At 43.0% G+C, this 21,885-nt stretch overlaps 1 protein-coding gene across 6 annotated transcripts; it reads left to right on the top strand.

Annotated features, from left to right (window-relative positions):
• Nucleotides 1-31: 31 nt before the first annotated feature.
• Nucleotides 32-16,428, top strand: LOC310769062 (uncharacterized protein). Of its 6 annotated transcripts, XM_083628144.1 has the most exons (5): nt 32-95; nt 9,342-9,434; nt 13,084-13,230; nt 15,563-15,694; nt 16,000-16,428. In XM_083628144.1, exons 1-5 carry the CDS (start codon nt 47-49, stop codon nt 16,137-16,139), a joined length of 561 nt encoding a protein of 186 aa, XP_083484270.1. In that variant the 5' UTR covers nt 32-46; the 3' UTR covers nt 16,140-16,428. The 6 variants fall into 6 exon arrangements, 1 of the variants encoding a protein (XP_083484270.1); XR_014551412.1 differs by lacking the exons at nt 32-95; nt 9,342-9,434 and adding an exon at nt 10,264-10,438; XR_014551413.1 differs by lacking the exons at nt 32-95; nt 9,342-9,434 and adding an exon at nt 11,179-11,336.
• The last annotated feature ends 5,457 nt before the right edge of the window (nt 16,429-21,885 follow it).

Below are 21,885 nucleotides of genomic sequence, written 5' to 3'. Positions count from 1 at the left end.
GCTGGCTTGTTCTGAGTCTGCCTAAGTTTTTGATCTCTTCAGTGCTATGAAGGCTTTCCTCAGTACCTGCCTTCTCCTGGCCCTGTTTCTCCCAGGTGAGTAGGAATCTGAAATCCTGGATAGTTTTTTTCCCCTATCTGGGAGAGGATGTGGAGTGGACTAAGCTAGGAAGACTGAGATAGGTTCATTGAAGAGAAAAGAAGCTGAAAAGATTGGATGAGACCAAGAGCATCTGGGAATCTATACTCTAAATTTTGGAGGGTGGGAGAAGACTAGCAAACTTTATTTCCAGGATCTATACCCATTGATAGTAAAACAAGTACCCCCCCACTACATAGGCCACCTTCAAATGGAATAGCTAATTTTGAGGGCTTGGTAGAGTGTACTTCTGTTTCATGAAGTTGGCTTTAGGTAAGTTTTCACAGAGAGGTCCCTGGGTTCTGTCACACTTTGATTTCCTGAGGCCAAGATTAGTGACACCAGAAGGGAAACCAGCAGTGGATAGAACAAAATAGAAAGGAATCCCTGGTAGCAGGGGCGAAACTAGGCTTTATTTCACTCAGGCCAAAGGCCCAGTTTGGCACACACAAACCACATTCATTTGCACACACACACACACACACACACACACACACACACACACTGCCTGGTAGTGCTTGATTTTATAGTGCTTCTTGTGCTGCTGTGGTTACCCTGTCTGGGCTTGATACAGTGGTGCCTCGCAAGACGAAAAGAATCCGTTCCGTGAGTCTCTTCGTCTTGCGGTTTTTTCGTCTTGCGAAGCAAGCCCTTTAGCGGCTTAGCGGATTAGTGCTATTAGCGGCTTAGCGGGTTTAGCGGATCAGCTGTTAAGCGGCTTAGTGGCTTGGGAAAAAGGGGGGGGGGAAGGAAAAAAACCCCGCAGGAACTCGCAAGACATTTTCATCTTGCGAAGCAAGCCCATAGGAAATTTGTTTTGCGAAGCACCTCCAAAACGGAAAACCCTTTCGTCTAGCGGGCTTTCTGTCTTGCGAGGCATTCGTCTTGCGGGGCACCACTGTACACTTCTCATGAGAGTGGGGCACCTGCCCATTACTTCCTGCACAAGTGAGCAATCTGTAGCCCATGGGCCTCATGGCAGTTGCAATAGGTTGCTTATGTCTCATACCTGCATATTCACACCATGTCCTGTGTCGGTCATGCTCTAGGCTGGTGCTAGCGCACTTACCAGGACTGATAGTGTGGGCTGTGTGCAGAAGTGTGTGGTGGGATTTCTGAAATCGCTCTGTGCACCTTAATGCTCATTTGATTGGTGCAGGGAAGATCCACTGATGTGGATCCTGAAAACCTATAAGATTGCTATATGACAGGACTTCCAAAGTTCCATTCTGCACCTCACTGCCTATCTGATTGGTGGGGAAGATCCCGTTATGACGGGATCTCAGGGTGCTTCCCATCTCGGTGTGTCCAAGAGAGTAAGAGTGTGTGCATATGTGATCGTGAATGGGAAGAAGGCTGTGCATCTGTCAATTTCTGAGTATATTTGTTTATGTGAGATGCAGAAGTTTGTGTGCTTGTGTGTGTGCATGCAGCCCGTCCTGTGGGAATTAGACCTTACAGAATTATGCGGACGGGAGCCCAGGTCATTTGACCCTTTAATTAGTTCCCTTTTCCCTCCTATAAAAATGGCACCAAATGCTTTAAATAAGAAATAACTTTTACTTAGAGTGCTTGCACTTGCAGATTAAAAAATACAATGCAGGTATAGGTAAAGGTAAAGGTAAAAGGGCCCTAACCATTAGGTCCAGTCGTGACTGACTCTGGGGTTGCAGCGATCATCTCGCTTTATTGGCGAAGGGAGCCGGCGTACAGCTTCCGGGTCATGTGGTCCGCATGACTAAGCCGCTTCTGGCGAACCAGAGCAGCACACGAAAATGCCGTTTACCTTCCCGCCGGAGTGCTACCTATTTATCTACTTGCTTTTGAACTGCTAGGTTGGTAGGAGCAGGAACCGAGCAACGGGAGCTCACCCCGTCACGGGGATTACAAATCGCCGACCTTCTGATCGGCAAGTCCTAAGCTCTGTGGTTTAACCCGCAGCGCCACCCGCGTCCCACAATGCAGGTACATGTTACTTAATTGTCAAATACATAATAAATTGATTTTTTGTAACATAAATACACTTACAGACAGACTAACTGAGGCAGATAGCAGCACACCACTTCTGCTGCTCTCACACAGAAGACAGTTCATAAGGGCCACTGCTGTATCAACTGACTTAACTGTTTCAAATGTATGACATCGCAGAGTTCTACAGACTTTGTGAGCATTATTGAGAGTATTGGATGCTTTCATCCCACGTGGCCCACTATTGCAAGTGGATCCTCAGAAGATGAAAGCTGCTCATATTTAGTTTGCTGGATTACATCCAACAAAGGTTGAGATCATGGTCATATTTCTAACCGTGAATGTAGATGCCATTTCTCATGGAATGAGCAACTTTGTGGTGCCACTGAATGTTTCCTCATCTCTCCTCACAGAAGTGACAAATCTGTTTTGTGGCTATTATGACTCTTACATGTTGCATTGCAAGATTAACAATGGCTTTTGCTTTGAGCATTATGTCAAAGGCTATTTAAGTGAGTATAAGTCTTTTCTGTCTAATTAAAATTGGGTGTTTGGGTCCACCATTTAGTCCTTGGTGTATCTACGGATGCATGTATCATGCATTTAGCTGCGTCATTAAGTGCTGGACAACCAAAGAACTAGAGATGATACAAGGTGAGTGTATATGTGAACTAGGCCTGTGATTTCCCCCCAAAGACACTGTTCAGTGTTGACATATAATGGGCTTGCCCCTGCATGCCTCTCCACAGTGCTCAGGAGAGGGGGTTGCAGGTGGTACATCATACCCCTGTGGTCAAAAAAGGACCATAGAGCCAAAGGAGAGGAGTCAGATATTTCTTTCATATATTGTGTGAAGACTAGCATTTCCATTTTGTGTAAGCTTACACAGGAATTCCCTGCACTCACGCTCTCTCTTCAGATCAGACGAAAATATCTGGAGCTGAAGCTCTGGGGTGCCTGGAGATAGGAGGATGTGTGGGAAAGCAGCAGCAACTTCTGCAATACCATGTGCATCACCTGCTAGGAAGGGAGGCTGAGCAGCCTAAACAAAGCCCCACTGCACCTCCACTGTCTTTGGGGCTTCATCCACCCTCATTGAAGTCTACTTCGGGTTCCTAGGAGGGTCTCCTCCCAAGCCACGAGGACTCTCCTGCTTTCTCTCACCATTTCCTGGTATTCTATTTCTTCATGTACTTATTTTCTGGCACTGTGAGCATATGCAGTCGCACTTGTCGACCATGCATAAGTGGGGGAATGCTTGTATAAAATGCCACAACAATTCTTCCCCTGCCCCCTTCTCCTTTGGCCAACGTGCCCCCGCCTACTACCAGCCTACTACCACTGCTGCTGCAACTTCTATTAGTATATAATATTTTTTGTCTTATTTTCCTCTCTCCCTTTCTGAAGATATATAAAAAATCCATTAATTTATAAATCACCCTTCCAAATTGTATCACAGATCAGGGACAAGAAAAGACAAGAAGGGAAAAGTGAAAAAAAGGGGTCAACAAACTCTCTTTCAATTTGGATTAAGTGAAGCTTCATTTTGTTTTATTTTTTACTTACCTGTAGGATTGCAGCAAGATAATCCTTTGGAAAACCTCATCCCCAAACAAGGAGTTGTTGATCTGGATAATCATGTACAGTATTTGGATGAAGGGGCAGATGCAGAACATGAGAATGGAAAACAGAAAGAAACAGACATATGGGGAAGCGAATTTGGAAGGAGAGAGGAGTAATCATGATGAAACTTGACAGTGGTTAACTTTGGCACCTCAAATTTCAGTGGCACCCTGTGCACCAAAATCTACCCCCCACCCATCTCTCACCTTTTGTTGCATGTCATAGTTGCAGCATCTGCTGCAGCGACTCCAGAATCTCCACACCTGATACAACCGCACCAGTCGTGCTCCCCTAGATCCATCTTTGCACTGAATGTAGGAAAAGCAAGTATCCATCTCAAAAGCAAATAGAAAAGTATATTATGAACAGTCTCATCTCTCTGCCTAAAACATTCCCAGAACTAGAAAGATGCCTCCTGTCTTGGACAGGAGTTGACATCATTATAGAAGTGTCAAATCTGAAGTGCTTCTGCTTAAAACATTTTAACTTTTGTTCCATCTCTTTGTTTAATCATGGCTGTCAAATTTTTCCTTTTTTAAAGGCAGATTCCCTTATTCCGAATAGGATTCCTCGCAAGAAAAGGGAAAAGTTGACAGCTATGGGTTTAATAACAATGACAGTCTAATAGTTTGTAACATTTTATTATCACCAGGCTTGTCAGTTAAAGAGTTTTCACAGTTTGCTATTTCTTTTAATATGTCTTTTGATCTTTCACCTTTTTTGATAAGCATTTTGCTGTTTGAAGGAGCCTTTAATAATCACCTTCCCAGTATGCCATACTGTATTTAAATCTGTACATTTCCCTGTATTTAACACAAAGAAGTCAGTCAAACATTAAATCCCTTTTGCATTATTCCAGTCTTTCTAATAAGCTGTCATTCAGCTTCCATCTAAAAGTGGTATTTGGTTGGCATTTCATAATACTAAATATCAGCTTATGATCTGATAAAGTTCTCAGTTGTATTTCAGTGTTCTTAAAACCAGATACTATGGACTTTGATACCCATAACAGGTCTAGTCTTCCAAGGCTCATTCCTGGAGGAAGCTGGACCAAGAGAAGGCAGGTGATCACAAGTGTCTTAATCATTCTAGAAAGCTGACGAGTCAGGAAGAGCAGTGGGCCAAAGAGGAAAGCATGAAAAGGCTTAGTTGAAGGAAAGAATAGGCCACGACAAGGAGCACTTTGCCAGCACCCAGGAACAAGAGGTTCAGCACAGTGTCACAAATTGCTAGAATTCTAATAGCACCATACCAGAATTTAAAGCACAGTGTTGAAAGCAAATTAAATCTCTTTCCCCTCCCAAGAACTCCAAGGACACGTCCCTCCTAATCTGTGCCAGCCTCAGTTTCACCACCCTGGGGAAATGAGGCCTCACAGGTTACACTAGATTTCATAGCTCAGCAGCAAAATTGGATTAGGTTTCTGGAACCTCAAGCATTTTGCCAGATTTCACTGTCAGTGGTATGAAACTGATTGTGAGGGGGAGACAAGTGTTCCAACAAGGGATTTCAACCTCGTGCCTTAAAATCCTAGGAATCCTAGGAAAACATGTAGTCCATAATCATCATGCCTTTGTCTCTGACACAGGTAAAAGGTAAGAGGGAAAGGACCCCTGGATAGTTAAGGCCAGTTAACAGTGACTGTGGGGTGCAGCGCTCATCAGGCCGCAGGATCCAGCATTTGTCTTCCGACAGCTTTCCAGGTCATGTGGCCAGCATGACTAAACGCTGCTGGCACAATAGGACACCGTGACAGACACCAAAGTTGCTTTATCTCTCTGTCTTCTTCCAGCTTGCTGTCTTAACATCTGTCTCACATCACTGCAAAACTCTGCTCTCACCTCTGGCTTTGTTTCTTGAAGGAGGGCCCCCCACCCATTTTCTGTTTTGCACAAAGCCCCTTAATACCCCATCAGCTCACCAGGAACATGGTTTGACTATTCTGCCAATTGACTAACTTTTAACACTTACTGGATCCAGGGAATAGATGGGTCTGGCATACATCTTAGGACCCCTTTTGTCCTCCCCCTCCAACCCCCCCCCAAAAAACCCCACCTCATAACAATTTATTTATTTTATTCTGTCTTTTCCCTGATGGGCCTCAAGATGGTTTACAGGTAAGAATAATAACCATTTTTAAAAAAGGAAAAGAAGGAGAAGTATGAACAACAATTAAATATTGATAGAATTAAACAATAATACAAAACAATCACAAGTGGGGAGAATGGTTTGATGTCAAGTCCTACTTTGAGGCTTTGCACAGGCATCTGGTTGGCCATTGTGAGAACAGGGCCGGGTTCAGCCGGTTCATTTCAACTCTACCAGTTGAGGTTCATGGGAAATCTAACATCAGCCAATATTTCCTCAAAATGCTGCTCAGCCAATTTACCTTCTGAATAAGAGTGGATTCATAGTGCACTTGTTGAAGAAATGTGGTTTCATAGTTTGGTCTAAAATTACCAAACTGCTCTTTTGGCTGAAAAAGGGAAGCCAAAAGCCAGAGAAGATTGGAGGACTATGACCACCAAGGGTGGAGGACATTTGGCTTGGGGGCCAAAAGCAACCCCTGCAAGCCTCTCCAAAGGGCTCAGGGGAAGGGATAGCAGGTGGTACATTATAGCTTTGCTTGGGGACAAACAGGAAACAGGGAGCCAAAGGAGTGGAGCCAGAAATTTACCTGGACATCGGAAAATGTTTGCATATATTGTGTGAAGATTAGAATTTACATTTTTGTATAATACTACATAAAATACCATGGCACTTCTTCTTCCGTCTGCTTCCTCTTCTGCCAATATGCTCCTGCCTACTTCTCCCAGCCAATCCAGAGAGGCAGCAATGAAGTCCGCTGAAAGATACTATTCCTTTCTGTGAGGAACAGAACTCAAGCCTATGATAATGGGCAAATATGGCTGGAAAATACAGCAGCGCACAATCAAAAATACAGAAACAGTGCTTCAGCTTGCGCTTCTCAAACACTCAAGTGATGTGCAAATGATGTCACTGAATGCATGCCTGAAGCACTAGCCTCTCTTGGAACAATTCAAGCTGTGTACCACCGGTTCAGTTCCAGACCAAAATGGAGGGAATTTACTACAAAACCATATTGGTTGTTCTCTTCATGTTAAGTCTGAAACAAAATGGTTGACTGTGTAAAGCCTTCTGCATTTCACTTGATTGTCACTCTACTGGTCACTTACCATCGGCTGTGGTGAGGACTGAAGGGCCTGCCCCTTGCAAGGCCTTCACCATCTGGCCTACAGGGCAGGGCCCAGGCCCTTGCACTCCAGCTATAAAGACTCCTGCTGCAGTGAGGACTGGACCTTTGACTGTGGTGAGGACTGCAGGGTCTGTTCCCTTTGTAAGGCCATTGCCAGCTGACCTATGAGGTGGAACCAGACTCATGTGAATGAACTCTATGGGCAGGGCTTGGCGGTGGCGGCAGGGGGGGGGCGTGTTCTGCTGTTGTTTCCCTGCTCCAAGTTTCTAATTTGTTTAAAACATTCTCAAGCAGCTTTTAATTTGTGGGGTTTTGTTTTGCAGGATACATTCTGTAAAAGGATTGTATATTACAAAACTGAACGTGCCAAGTTGGCTGACTCTAGAGACTTTCCTCAGACATTGTGGGGAAATTGGGGTGGAGAAGGACTGGAAGGTCATTTGGTGAAATTACATCCAAAGGAGAACGATTGTTGTTTCTTAATTGAAGAGTTGTTAATTAATTGAAAAGGCAGTTGGCAGAAGATCATGCCATTCTAAAAAAAAACATTTTATTAATTTCAGCACTGAAATTTGTGTTCCAAGAAAACATTCTATGCAATTTCTAATTTCATCATTTCCCGCCCCTCACTGGACCAGTTCTTCCCACCTCTACTCCCAGGCCTCCCCGCTTTGGCCTATAAATTCCCCCACATCAGCCTCTTCCTCCACAAGTCACCTGCTGGCTTGTTCTGAGTCTTCCTAAGCTTTTGATCTCTTCAGCGCTATGAAGGCTTTCCTCAGTATCTGCCTTCTCTTGGCCCTGTTTCTCCCAGGTGAGTAGGAAGCTGAAATCCTGGATTCTTCTTTTCACTACCTGGGAGGGGATGTGGGGTGGACTAAGCTAGAGAGACTGAGATAGGTTCATTGAAGGGGGAAAAATATGCTGAAAAGATTGGATAAGACCAAGAGCATCTGGGAATCAAAATAGAAAGGAATCTCTGGTAGCAGGGGTGAAACTAGGCTTTATTTCACCCAGGTCAAACACCCAGTTTTGCACACACACCCCACATGCATTTGCACACACATACACACAGAGGCTGAGAGCCGCAATGCAGCCTCTGGAGGCTTCACCAAGGGCAAAGAACTTGGTTAGTCTTCCCTCCCAGCAACGGCACTGCCTGTTAGTGCTTGATTTTCTAGTGCTTCCTGTGCTGATGTGGTTGCTCTGTTTGGGCTTGTTACACTTCTCATGAGACTGGGCCACCTGCCCATTACTTCCAGCACAAGTGAGCAATTCATGGCTTATGGACCTCATGTCAGCTGCAATCGGTTGTCTATGTCACATACCTGCGGATTGACCCCTTGTCCTGTTTCGGTAACTGTGTTTCCCTCAGTTGGCCAAGCAGGTGTTTGGCAGGGCAATTAGCACACATTCGATTGTGATGAAGGTGGATGGGGAAGCCTTTCCTGGTGCACCTTTCTCCCCATTGCTCTCATGCTCTGCTCATGCTCTGGGCTGGTGGTAGCACACTTCCCAGCACCAATAATGTGTGCTGTGTGCAGAAGTGTGTGATGGGACTTCTGAAATTGCACTGTACAACTTAATGCCCATCTGACTGGTGCAGGGAAGAAGGGGGAACCACACAGTTAATTATCTGGGCAACAGGGAGAGGTAAGGTGGAATGTGCTGCAATGGGGGAAGGAGATGCCATTGCTTTGGTGTGGGGATGCATGAATCACCATAAAGCTATTTCTCTGTCTGTCACTGTGAGTGGGTATGTTTGGGTGTGACAAATGGGGGGAAGGTGTGTATATGTGTACATGCATCTTCCAACCCACCACTGCTTGTGGAGCCTGAAAACCAATAAGATTGCTGTATGATAAAGGGTCATTTGACCCTTTAAGGAGTTCCCTTTTCCCTCTTCTAAAAGCTGAACAAGACACTTTAAATAAGAAATAACTTTTACTTTGTGTGCTTGCACATTCAGATTAATATACACAATGCAGGAAAATGTTGATAATACATCTTATATAGATGATTTGTTTCTAACATAAATACTGTTAGAGACAAACTGAGACTGATAGCAGTACACCACTTCTGCTGCTCTCATACAGAAGATAGTTAATAAGGGCCACTGCTGTACCACCTGACATAAGTGTCTCAAACATATGACATTACAGAGTTCTACAGACCTTGTGAGCATTATTTAGCGTTTTGGATGCTTTCATCCCACATGACCCACTATTGCAAGTGGATCCTGAGTTGATGAAAGCTGCTCCTATTTCGTTTGTTGGATTATATCCAACAAAGGTTGAGCTCATGGTCATATTTCTAATCGTGAATGTAGATGCTGTTTCTCATGGAATGAGCAACTTTGTGGTGCCACTGAATGTTTCTTCATCTCTCCTCACAGAAGTGGCAAATCTAATATGTTCCGACGGTTACTTGAGTTTTTGCCCAATTGACAACGGCTTTTGCTTTCAACATGATGTCATGGGCTTTGTAAGTGAGTATGTCTTTTCTGTTCAATTAAAATTGGATGTGTAGGTCCACCTTTTGGTCCCTGGAGTATCTAGGGATGACCTTTCATGCATTCAGGTGAGTAATTAAGTGCTGGACAACCAAAGAACTGGAGATGAATTGAGGTGAGTGTACACATGAACCAGGCCTGTGATTCTCCCCAGAAGACCCTGTAGAGTCTGTTGACATATAATGGGCTTGCTTTCTTCAAGGGATTTGAGTATATCTGGAAGATTTCTCTTTCTGGGGCCCAAGAAATTCAGCCAGGAAACATGCTGTGAAGAAAGAGCCTGAGCTGCACATCAATTCTGAATCAAGCCTCTTCTTAGCAAAGGACCTATAGCAAAGGACCTTAGTTAAAGGACCTATTTGAGGGACCAAAGAAACTTGATCAGAAATAGCCAAGAAACTTGATCAGAAATAGCCAAGGCTTCTCCGTTCCCATAAGAGAGGAGTGGGTCTTTAAAAAACTGAGCTGCTTCTTGCAGTTTGTTCCCCTTCCAACAGGAGGGGATCCAGTTGCCTTTCCAGCACTGTGGTTCCAAGATAGAATCTTCTAAAAATTGATGATTCTTTGTGAGTAAACCTGAACAACAAGTGATGTGCTTTGGTTAAGATTGGTTTAGTTTAGAGCCACAGTGCTTGGGTTTATTTTGTATTCTGCTTTGACTTTTTGCATGTTTCCCTGTTACCTTAATTCCTAATAGGTTTCTTAAATTGACTGCTGAAGTGTACATATCTTCCAATTTCGGGGTTTTAGAATCCACACATGCGTAGAACCTACTGTGAGTTTAGGATAAGAGATGTAGGTGACCAGCACACTCTTCTGAGTCCTTGGAGACTCAGAAAGAGTATGGGGTGCCACTACACTTTGAGACAAACCACAAAGATGCAGGGCAATCAGAGGAGTGTTGTGGTACTGGCTCCAAACCTTTGAAAAAGTGATTGCTTTAGTGTACTCCAAGTTTTCTCCCAACTGGGACTGCAGGAGTAAGTGAGAGCATGGTGACAGCAACTACTGGAAAGTAAGGATCTACTGGCTGTGCTGCAGGGCTGTTGTGTTGCTGTTGGCCAAAACAAAACGTATTAGAGCCTTTCTTGGGAACCCCTCCACTGCCACACATACCACGACAACACACCTTGTTATTTGCTTGCATACAACATAGTGCTGTAACACACCTCTGTATTTTCTTTGTGCATGTGTGCAGTTTTGTTGTTTTGAGTCACATTCCATAACATTTAGAGAGTGCCAAGAAAGTGACATAACTGGGAGTGCGATAGCACTAATCTATGCAAATAGTAATGCATTTAATTCAAGCCTCACATATGTTCTTCATTGAAATGAAAGAGGGTTTATACATTACATTGTTTCGGTGATATAATACCTGCTCACATGAAGACAGGAAGCAGAAGCTACCTCCTGCAGACTCAAACCCTTGGTCCATCTTTATATTGTCTAAACCAATTGGCATGAGGTGTCTACTGTCTATCGGTAATTTCCCCCATCCATACCTGGAGATGTTAGTCATTGAATCTTGGACCTTATGCATCCAATGCAAATGATCTACTAGTGAGTTAGGGCCCTTCCTCTGTAACTTAATAGAGTGTGTAATATCTCAGCTATGGACTTTAGACAGGGCAGCCAATTACTGTTAACATGCTTTCTGTGAATATTCTCTGGCCTTTGCCTCACACCTCCCTCAACTGATTTTCCCAACTGCCCTGTATGTTAATTCCTCACTGACAGTTAACTACCAACGGATAAGAAACATGAGCCTATCGGGGTCTGCTGTTTCCTTGACTAAACAAAATTAAATGACCTGAACACAGCCCTTTGAAGCAAGATTCAAAGTCATCTTCTCACTATCTGCAAAGCAGCTGCTGCCAAGTAGGCAGTGATGTAGCGTGGGAGGGGCATTGCCCTGGGCACATTTTTTCAAGTGGGTGCCACCATGTACTGCCACTATAGCTCCCTCATTGAGGGAACCCACAACTGAAGAAGAAGAAGAAGAGTTTGGATTTGATATCCCGCTTTATCACTACCCTAAGGAGTCTCAAAGCGGTTAACATTCTCCTTTCCCTTCCTCCCCCACAACAAACACTCTGTGAGGTGAGTGGGGCTGAGAGACTTCAAAGAAGTGTGACTGGCCCAAGGTCACCCAGCAGCATGTGGAAGAGCAGGGAATCGAACCCGGTTCCCCAGATTACGAGTCTACCGCTCTTAACCACTACACCACACTGGGCTGGCCTTTGGGGCTGGAGTGTGGGTGGCAGCAGCAACCGGTCCATTCCTGGATCAGGCGTGACTTGGGAGCAGAAGCGTTGGAGAGGTGGTGATACTGCAGCCGAGGGAGTAACGGAGTCCATCTGCCACTATGCCTTGCATGGCTGTTGGAGCTCATTTCTCGCTCAGTACATGGGGCTACTGGGGTTCTGTGTTGGGCTCCTTCATCTTCTGCGTCCCTCTCCCAGTCTGCCCTGCCCTCCGGTGCTCACAGATACACAGGCTGGGTACCATGGGCTCATGCAATGCCGCAGCAAGTAGGTCTGCAATATTATAATATCATACTTCCTCAAACCCTGACAGGCACACTCTGACATTTCACACAAATCTCTCTCTTAAAAAAAAAGCCAACATGAACAGACATATATACATTTCCTCTTAGAAGGTTACATGCATCAACCACCGGATCCTCCTGGAAAAGCTATCTGAGCTGTGGGTGGGTGGTAGTGCTTTGTAATCATTCTGGTTGTCTTCAGTGGGTGATTTTCAACTCTATAGAGACTTGTACCTGAGTGACAGGCCACAATGATAAACAGGAATGTAAAGTTGCTGGAGCATCATGAGTTAAGTGAATTAACCAACCTGATATAGTTTGCAAATTGAGGCAAAGAGGCAGTAGGGATGTTGAGTTTGGGAGCTCTGCGGTCCCCAATCCCCCCCCCCCCAATACATTTGCTTGTTGCAGCAGTTATCAACTGATGTGCTAAATGCTGTGTGATTTTTAATTGTACTTTTCTTATTGCCTTTAATTCTTTCATTGTATTTTATTTTCTCCTACAAACTTGGCCTGTGAAGTGAACATTCACCACCTCCATACTAGCCTTCTCTTTTTCCAGGGTTGCCAGTTTTTCTTACCATCTTATTTATTTATTAAATTTCTATACCACCCTTCATCCGAGGATCGCAGGGCGGTTTACAGTATAAAAACACAAAAATGCATAGCATAGTAATATATTCTTCTTCTGCCTCTTAAAAATATAGTATATGGCATACTCTTGAGTGGGCCTCTGAAACAACTAACTGATTATTAGGTAGAGATGGATGGTAGATTAGCCTGTTTCGAGCCCTTAGCAAAAACAAGTCTGCCTTGACCCATTTCTGTGCAATTTTTTAAGGAAATATCCTAGAATATTTACATGGTTTTGGAGAAGAAAATATGTTGTACTCATTGGTTGATTACTAATGAAATGACTTGAATCACGAGCTTGCAAATCCAGTGCTTGACATATTTTATTTTCTTCAGTCACCCATTTGACAATTTTTTTAAAAAAAAAAACATCTTCTAGATTTCAGTAAGGAGAGATGTGATTTGAATTTTTGCAGATTTAGTCTTTCCAATTCTTGCTCACAGATGGGTCTTCAGTAGAATCCAATTTTAAAATGGGATGTGCTACAAATTGTCCCTCAACGAATTACACCTTCTCTACATTAGAAGATGACTTACAGAATAGGATCTACTGCTGCCAAACTCCCTTCTGCAACGAAAGACGGATTGACTGTAAGTAGCTGCATTCTTTTAGATTTATATATCTCTATGTATCCCTGAGCATGAATAGCATTGAGGTTTCACGTTTTCTCATTGGTTGTTCATAGACAAATGATACTGTTCCAGTGCAATAGCCATCTTCCTAGTTTACATGGGAGATGATTAGAATCAGCATCACCATCTGTGTCTCAAAGGGGAAGCAAGTGTCCTGTCTGAAGCACTTATTGACAAAGAGCTTCAAATGACCCCTGGGTGATTCTTCATTTATTGGGCGATTGGGGAGCGATAGAGAGATGAATAACCACTAAAACATTTGACAGTGGGTACCATTTGCAGACCAGCGCGCAGCACTCCCGATCTCCCTAGAGACAAGCCAGTTGGCCTGAGCTGGCCTGCCTTCCAAGATTCGCGGACCATTGGGGTTCCTGCCAAACCCCTATTTAAACCAGCCAATCTGTAGTGTCACTAAGCGCCAGGCCAAGTGAGCGGACCGCGAGTCAGAAAATTTCATTCCAGTCTGCTCTGGGGTTTTATAAGTGGGGCGGAGCCAGCGTGGGATGCACAGTCGGTTCCAGAGCTTCACCCACCCAACCCTCTCTTAGATCTCCTCCTTTTGTGGCAGTTTAACCATTTTCCTTCCAGGTTTGTGGGTGTTGCTTCCGTCTTATGATGGTTGCTGTTGAAGAGCCAGGAAGGAATTGTCCCTGCTCCGCAGGTTTCACCTTCCCTGTAGGAATTGTCACAACTTTGGCAGTATTAGGCCTTGGACAGAAACCTTTAGTCATCATTCTAGGGGTGGGGGGACTGAAATGGTGACTCACCCCTCCTTGCGATGGCATTTTCAGGGTTCAGGACTTGTGTGAAGGGGATCACTGGCCATACACTGGTAGGTTGTCGGTGAACTTCCCAAAATTGTGTGGAGAAGTCGGGGCTTGCTATGTAAAGATGCATTTTACAATGCCCCCTCTGATCCAATTAACTCTGCTGTGCCTCAGTTCCCTGGCTGGGGGGCTGAGAGGGATACATGGCCAATGCCTAAGCCAAAGTTTCCTACATGTGAAACTGTGGATAAAGTTGTGGCCATTTTAATCATAATAAATGTTGACATGTATGATTCATTGCTCTGGGCCTGTCTCCTAGGGGAGAGGGGGGTCTCTGCCTGGACACACAATACATTTCTTCCTTGCTCCCTACTAGCCCAACTAGAGTCTGGAAAGGGAGACTGTGACCTGGGAAGTAGTGAAATTGTTGTCAGGAATATATGTGTGACTCATGGGTGGCAATTTGTATTATTATTTTATACAGTTCAGTAACTGAACCATTTCTTTCTTTCTTTGGTTTTTGAAGTACATTTTTGTTGTGTGGAAGGAGTGACAGGCGATAGGGGATGGTGACTTGAGTAAGAGATGCTGGAGTGACTGGGCAGATTGTGTGCATTTGTGAAACAGAATGGGATCTGTGATACTGACTGAGTAGCAGGTATTTTATTATTTGTGTAAATGTAGGGCATAAATTCAGTGTAATCTGTAGTGAGTTGGGAGATGTCTTGGCAAAAGGGTCTCTGAAGAGAGGGAAAAGATCCCTGAATCTAATTATATCTTATTTTTATTTCTTTTGAGATTTGATTGCTTTATTGCATTGCATTGTAGTTATGTGTAAAATTGCTTTTTATTTTATTGTAGTTTCACAGTTTCATACACACACACACACACACACACACACACACACACACACATTTTTAATTGGCAAACCACTTTGAGACTGTATTGTGGTATATAAAACATATATAAATGTATTGAATACAAATAATAATAATAATAATAATAATAATAATAATAATAATAAGCTGCATTTACTATTTTAAAAATGTATATATCTATATGTAGATATATATGTATATACCCTTCAGCAATAGGTGACACCATAGTTTACAACATAGTAACAAAGTAAACAACATAATGTAGGGCTGCCAAACGTCTGGGTTTTCCCAGTCATATCCATGTGTTTGTGGGAGGGTTGGGGCGGGAGATGTCCCAATGTCCTCTCAAGAAATGTTGGAACATATGCCTACCAGGGCTGAGCCTGGCTCACAAGTGGATGGCCTACCACCTGAGGCCTGTCTGGCTTCTCTCTCCCCATTCCAAAACACACCATCCAGAGCAGGTGAAGTCCTGCAATCCAACTGCTGGCATCTCAGTCTAGGTATTCAAGGTAATAACCAGATCTGTGTTGTCTGCATGATTAATGCAACCCTCTGGCAGGATTATAGAACTGAGGCCTAGGATTTTTTATGGAGATATATGGGTTGGATCCATGTGTTTATTGTATGGATTGCTTTTGGCAGGGGGAGGATATGGTTTCAATGGGCTAAGGTGTCCGTTCTATGATGCTTCTGACCCAGAAGATTGTCCGAAGTTGAGAAATCTCAGATGTCGTGGTGATGAGACTCGATGCTTTGAATTTGTCCTTGTTCACAGTAAGTATCACTGCTAATAAATGTGAGGGAGATTAGAAACACAGTTTGCCAGGGTGGGTTGGTTGCTCTCTTATTCTGTTTGCAGCTTCATGCCAGAAAAAAGATTTCATGTTTTGTGGGAAAGGGCAGGTTTCTCTCCCCTGAACATACTACAGTATTATGCAGTATATAGTTGAGCCTATGAAGTGATGATCCAGAATGCAATATTGAGCCTCTCTCTCTCCCCATCCCAGAATGTGGATTAAGCCTCTCTTGCATAATAACAAAAAAATACACATGTGACCATGCCTCTTTCTCTTTACCAGATGACAGTTCGGTTCCTGATAAGGTTTATAACGGCTGTGCCACCCCAACGTTTTGTGAGTTGGCTAGGACATCACCGTATTATGACTACCTTTCAGGCACTATAACAGAAGCACGATGTGGTGATACTCTGCCTCACTGAAAGTGGCTCAACAATGAAGGGCAGTTAGGAGAGAAGAATGTCTCCATCATTTTGGATCCCACCACTTGCAGCATCGGTAGAGGTGGAGATTGCCTTTCTGATGGTGGCTTTGCAGAGTTTCTGGAATTCACAGGACTCCTGTGTCTTTTATCTGGCATTTGGTGGAGGCTGAATGGGATGCAGGGCATAGAGAAATGTGGGGCTTGGGAGCTGTGTCTCATGATATGGTTTATGGGTTAATTTTTCCTTCCTTCATAATAAACATAATAAACTGGTGTGGCAAATAAAATTGTGTTGTGTTTCTGCATTTATCAAATTAACAATATTTAGCAGTGGTGGCGGTGAAGGACAGAGTCTTTAGAAGGAACAAATGGATAATTATTAGTTAATAAAGTTACTAATAACTAATTGCTTTATGTTTCTGGAAGCCCAGGCCAATTTTCAAGATTTCCCTGAGAATCAGCAGCATAAAATTCAATGAAAGGGGATAGAGGTATCTGTCCACAGTTTCCTTTGCGAAATAGTAATAAAATGAACAATGACTCAATTTGAAGATTTCCTCACTTCCTCCTCATGAGGAGGATAATGGTATAATGTTGTTATCTAATTGACTTTTGAAACTTAGACACTTCTCTTAGTTTCTTTTAAAAATGAGAATCTAACATTGGGACTTCCAGATGCTGGGAATCATGATGGGGGGGGCAGGGAGAGTGCCATTGTGCTAGTGTCCCTCCTCCATCACCCATTTGCCCCCCAAAATAAGTTAGTAAACATCATCTAGATTTCAGAAAGGAGAGAACTGATGAGAATTTTTGCAGATGTAGTTATTTATTTCTTCTCTATCGCAGATGGTTCTAAAATACATGGCAAGTATGACATGGGATGTGCTACAAATTGTCCCTCAACGAATTACAGTTTCACTACATCACAAGATTTCTTGTGATAGTGATTGTGATAGTGTCCCTCCTCCATCACCATCATCATCTTCATCACCATCATCTTCTTCTTATTTAGACATGTTAGTTGCTTAGTACCTGAAGGTCTCTAAGTAATTGTTGTTGTTAAAATTTATATACCACCCTATATCCAGAGGTCTCAGGGCGGTTCACAGAATATAAAACCACAAAATACACAAACAAAACAAAAACAACCCAATAACTCCCCCAAAACATTTTAAAAGGACATAGGATGCCAATCAAACAAAGGCTTGGTTAAAGAGGAACGTTTTTACCTGGTGCCTAAAAGTGTATAATGAAGACTGCAGGCAAGCATTCTACAAATAATAATAATAATAATAATAATAATAATAATAATAATAATAATAATAATTTATTTATATCCCGCCCTCCACAGCCGAAGCTGGGCTCAGGGCGGCTAACAACAATAAAATAGTACAACATTCTAAAATGATTCTAAAATCATTTCATTATAAAATGGAGAACTACTACAGAAAAGGCCCGTTTCTGTGTTTCCAGCCTCTGGACCTCTTGAGGATGAGACACATGAAGAAGGGCCTCAGAATATGATCTCAGGATCTGGGTGGGTTCATATGGAAAGAGGCAGTCCTTGAGATATTGCGGTCCTTAGCTGTTTAAGGCATTATAGGTCAAAACCACCACTTTGAATTGGGCCTGGAAACTAATTGGTAGCCATTGCATTCGGACTAGGATTTGTGTTGTGGTAAGAATTCACCTCTACACCACCTTGTTCGTTACCCAGGTGAGGAACAACCAACTTTTGAATAGACCACAGAACCAAGGTAACTATTTTCAAGTCTAGCATCCAGATTTAAGGACCCAGCGTTTATTATAGCTATTGCAACAGGACAGAGCTCACTCAACTCAACGTGCCAGTTGAGAAGGTCTGCCCCGAGGCACCTCAGAACAAAAGCTTATATAGTAGTTCTCAAACAGCCAACAAAGAGTCATAAAACATCTTCGCATACATCAGGAAAGGTTAGATGTCTGGAGAAATAACACATTTATGGCTCCATACTGACATCTTCACCCTTCCATTGACCTTGCAGTGGCCCCGATGTGCCCAGACCATTTGATCATTTTAGGTTTCGGATGTCCAGCATTACCCTGGCAACCTAGCATTCAGTGAGGGAAGAGCATCATAAAATCCTCTTCCTGGGTCTCAGAAAACTTCTAAGATAGCTGATATATACTCTTGTGCTAAAACTCTTGTGCTAAAACATCCTGCCATTTGTTTTTTTTTTATTAAATATTTATTGGCATTTTCAAGAAACACACAACAAACAAAAACAGAAAATACACAAAACAAAACAGAGGGAAAAAAAACAAAAATACATAATATTCAAAACTAAACAAAGAAAAAAAAATAGAAAAAACCACATAAAATTTCTGATACCTATTATTCTTAACCTTATTTCTCAGACCTCCTCACACCTCCCCTTCTTGTATTCCAATTTAAATTGTCAGTTCAGCAAGTCCTTAACTTATTTCTTTACCTTAACTTAAACATTTGTTCTAACATACTATTGTTTTACTTTACTTCTTTTTTCCATTTCCTCAATTTATTTCTAACAGCCTTATTTTCAATTAATTTAAAAAGAAAAAACCAATTTTACCTTATTAAAATCACACTTCAACTTATACCTCATTAATTATTCTTAAGCCTTTTTCCTAAAGTCGACCAAAATTTCCCTTCCACGATTTACCCAATTTCCTTACCACTAACAAAATATAAAAAGCAAATTATCCTTATGTACCCTTTGGATTCCCAACCTCCACCCACCCTGCTCCCGGTTCCAGTCCCCAACCAATATCCATCAGTCTTTATGTTATTTATTTAGCCTGGAGATCTCACGTCCGAGGCCCTTATATCTCTCTCAGTTCCTTTCTGCCGGTCTCTTTGATAGTCCTTGATGTTAAGCCCCAAGTCTCGGAGGGGCTCCGGCCCAACAGACTCCATGTTGCTTCCAGCCAGTCCTCCATACCTAAAAACAAAGCCTATGGGGTACTCCAACTCTTGTTTCAAATTTCTTTCAGATCCATATGTCCCCAAAGCTCCAGCTTTCACCTTCAACAAATTTGTAATCCTCAGGTCTTCAGATCTCCTCCAAAGGGGATCTCTCCATTTTCCAAAGTCCCATTCAGACCAGGCTTTCCACATCCAATTTTTATTGTCCTTTTTTATCATCGTGTCAGGCCTCATATTGTAACTCTCCTTTGACTCCTGCAAATCTCCTGCTCCTCCTTCATTTTCTTCAAAAACAACATATTGCTCCATCATATCTACACTTTCAGTTTCATTTATTTGTTCAGTTGAATAGGCTTCCTGTTTCAAGTCCTTATCAGGCTCAAAACTGTTGTTTACTGTCCAGTGTAGTAATGATACCTCTGTAGACAAAGCATTGTATTCATCTTGCAAATTTCCCAAGAGAACGAGTGCTCTGTCCAATTCTGCTTGGATTTTACATACTCCAGCCATTTTTGTGGTGTAGTGTCCCTATTACCCCTCTAGGGGGATTTTAGTTCCTTAATGTTCCTTTCGGCTCAAAACCAAAAGTCCAGTTATTTTGTATCAGCCCTCCTTATTTTCAACAAGTTGTACCAAAAACAGCAGAAACAATGTTCTCTTTTTCCAGCTGACAGCTCACTTGACAGCTGTCAAAATCCTCAATACAACAGGCTTTCTCATAGGACGTTCCCGGGTCTCGGGGGGGGTGTGAAATTTCAGCTCCCAAAATTCTTTTTATCCTCCAGTAAATCTTCTTATAGTGTCAAAACCGTGAAGTCAGGATCTTTCATTAAAAAGAAACAAGAAACAAATTCTCTCGACCTTAGCTGCCCAGTCCTTTGCTTTAAATTGTTTACAAAGAGGAGGGGTGGACTTCCTTTTTAGCCCCTTCCCGCTCGTTCCAAATCCAAAATTAAAAATTTTTAAGATTCCAATCTCCGTATTACTCACGGGTTTATATTTTAGAGTCCAATCGGTCTTGGAAGAAGTTGGCGCTCTCTGTCAATGGCTTGCGGCTTCACTCCGTAGGCGAGGGAGTACTCTCAGCACCACGCCCCACCCTGCCTCCGTTCCGAAGCCTTTAAAAAGGCCCCATCGCGGATTGGGGGGGCGCAAATGGTGCCCGCCGAGTCTCTGTGTTCACAGGCATCCGCGCCTGTGATTTTAAGGGTCTCCGCTTCGCCGCAGCGGCCAGACCCAGACGCTACGGAGCCGATTCCCTCCGGAGCTCGGAGGGAATCCGCCATTAAACAATGGCGCCAACCCGGAAGTCTCAACATCCTGCCATTTGTACCACTTTCAGGGTTAGATAAGGAGACATGGAATACAATGTAGGAGGGAGAGACTTACAAATGCAGAACACATGAAAATCAAGCCTAATACATTCTTTTTTTTCGTGTATTTTTTATTAAAGATTTCTTGGTTTACAAAAGTATGTACAATGTCTCTTTTTTCAAGTTACATTTTCTACAGATCAGTTTCATTTGTTGAGACATTAGTGTTACATTAGGAAGAAAAGGGGGGTAGAGGTGGAGGGGGCCATGGGGGGTGGGTGCAGGGTCGGGTGGCAATGTTTCTATTTTACTTAATGTATGTGTGGAGTTTTGTGTCAGCATCGCTTGTGCAGATTCTCTTTGCTATTTGCTTCTGTTCCTTTGGTAGTGAGAGAGATTGGGGTGGCCAAGTGTATGGTTGTTTGTTTGTGATTTGCTGTGGTGAACTTTCTTTTCATGTGTGGGTGGGGTAGGTAGGTGTTTTAGGATACGATACGATACGATATCTTTATTGTCATTGTCCCTTGCGGAACAATGAAATTGAAAACTACATAAAACTGCATAAAAACTACATAAAACTACCACAAAACTACATAAAACTACATAAAAACCACATAAAACTACATAAAAACTACATAAAACATCCAAAAACCCCTAAAAACTCTAAAACCTCATTTTAAAATACACTATACTACAGAGACCCCTTATGCTGCGTTTAGAACCAGAATTGCATTAGCGTAGAAACTGTTTTTTAGGCGGCTAGTCCTGGCCTTTATAACCCTAACCTTCTTCCAGAAGGCAGAAGCTGAAAGAGATCATTTCCGGGGTGCGTACTATCATGTGCTATCTCTGCCGCTTTCTTGTGGCACCTGGCAGCATAGATTTGATCTAAGGTGGGAAGAGTGCACCCAATAATTCTCTCTGCAGTCTTTACAACCCTGGATAGCATTGTTTTTTCCCTGGCCGTGCAGCTCCCAAACCACATGCACAGACCATAAGTTAGTACGCTCTCCACAGTGCAATGGTAGAATGCCATCAACAGGTCCTTTGAGAGATTGTTTTTCTGGAGGATTCTCAGAAAATATGACCTCTGCTGTGCTCTCTTCATCAGGTCTTTGCTGTTCTCTCCCCAGGTTAGGTCGTCTCTCAACTCCATTCCCAGAAATCGAAACACCGAGACCTGTTCCATGCACTTCCCCTCAATAATAAGTGGCTGAATATTCAATTTACATTTCCTAAAGTCCACAATGATCTCTTTTGTTTTCTTTAAGTTAAGCAGTAAGTTGTTTTTCCTGCACCACTCCCCCAACTGCTCAACTTCCTTCCTATAGGCCGTCTCCCCCTCTCCAGCCATAATTAAACCAACCACCGTTGTATCATCTGCGAACTTAATGATCTTATTACTGGGGTATTTGGGGGCACAGTCAGCTGTATAGAGCGTGTATAAAAGCGGGCTCAACACGCACCCCTGCGGCGTCCCCGTATTC

This window comes from Podarcis filfolensis (genome assembly GCF_964270895.1).
Source record: "Podarcis filfolensis genome assembly, chromosome: 8".
In the NCBI taxonomy this organism is placed as follows: Eukaryota; Metazoa; Chordata; class Lepidosauria; order Squamata; family Lacertidae; genus Podarcis; species Podarcis filfolensis.
This window is presented reverse-complemented; position numbering and strand designations above follow the sequence as displayed.

What these genes read in the sequence shown, in the direction of transcription:
- LOC310769062 (XM_083628144.1), top strand. Translation starts at nt 47, where the DNA reads ATGAAGGCTTTCCTCAGTACCTGCCTTCTCCTGGCCCTGTTTCTCCCA. An exon ending in CCTGGCCCTGTTTCTCCCAG is followed by an intron (nt 96 to 9,341) that starts GTGAGTAGGAAT and finishes CTCTCCTCACAG; the next exon opens with AAGTGGCAAATCTAATATGT. An exon ending in TGAATTTGTCCTTGTTCACA is followed by an intron (nt 15,695 to 15,999) that starts GTAAGTATCACT and finishes TCTCTTTACCAG; the next exon opens with ATGACAGTTCGGTTCCTGAT.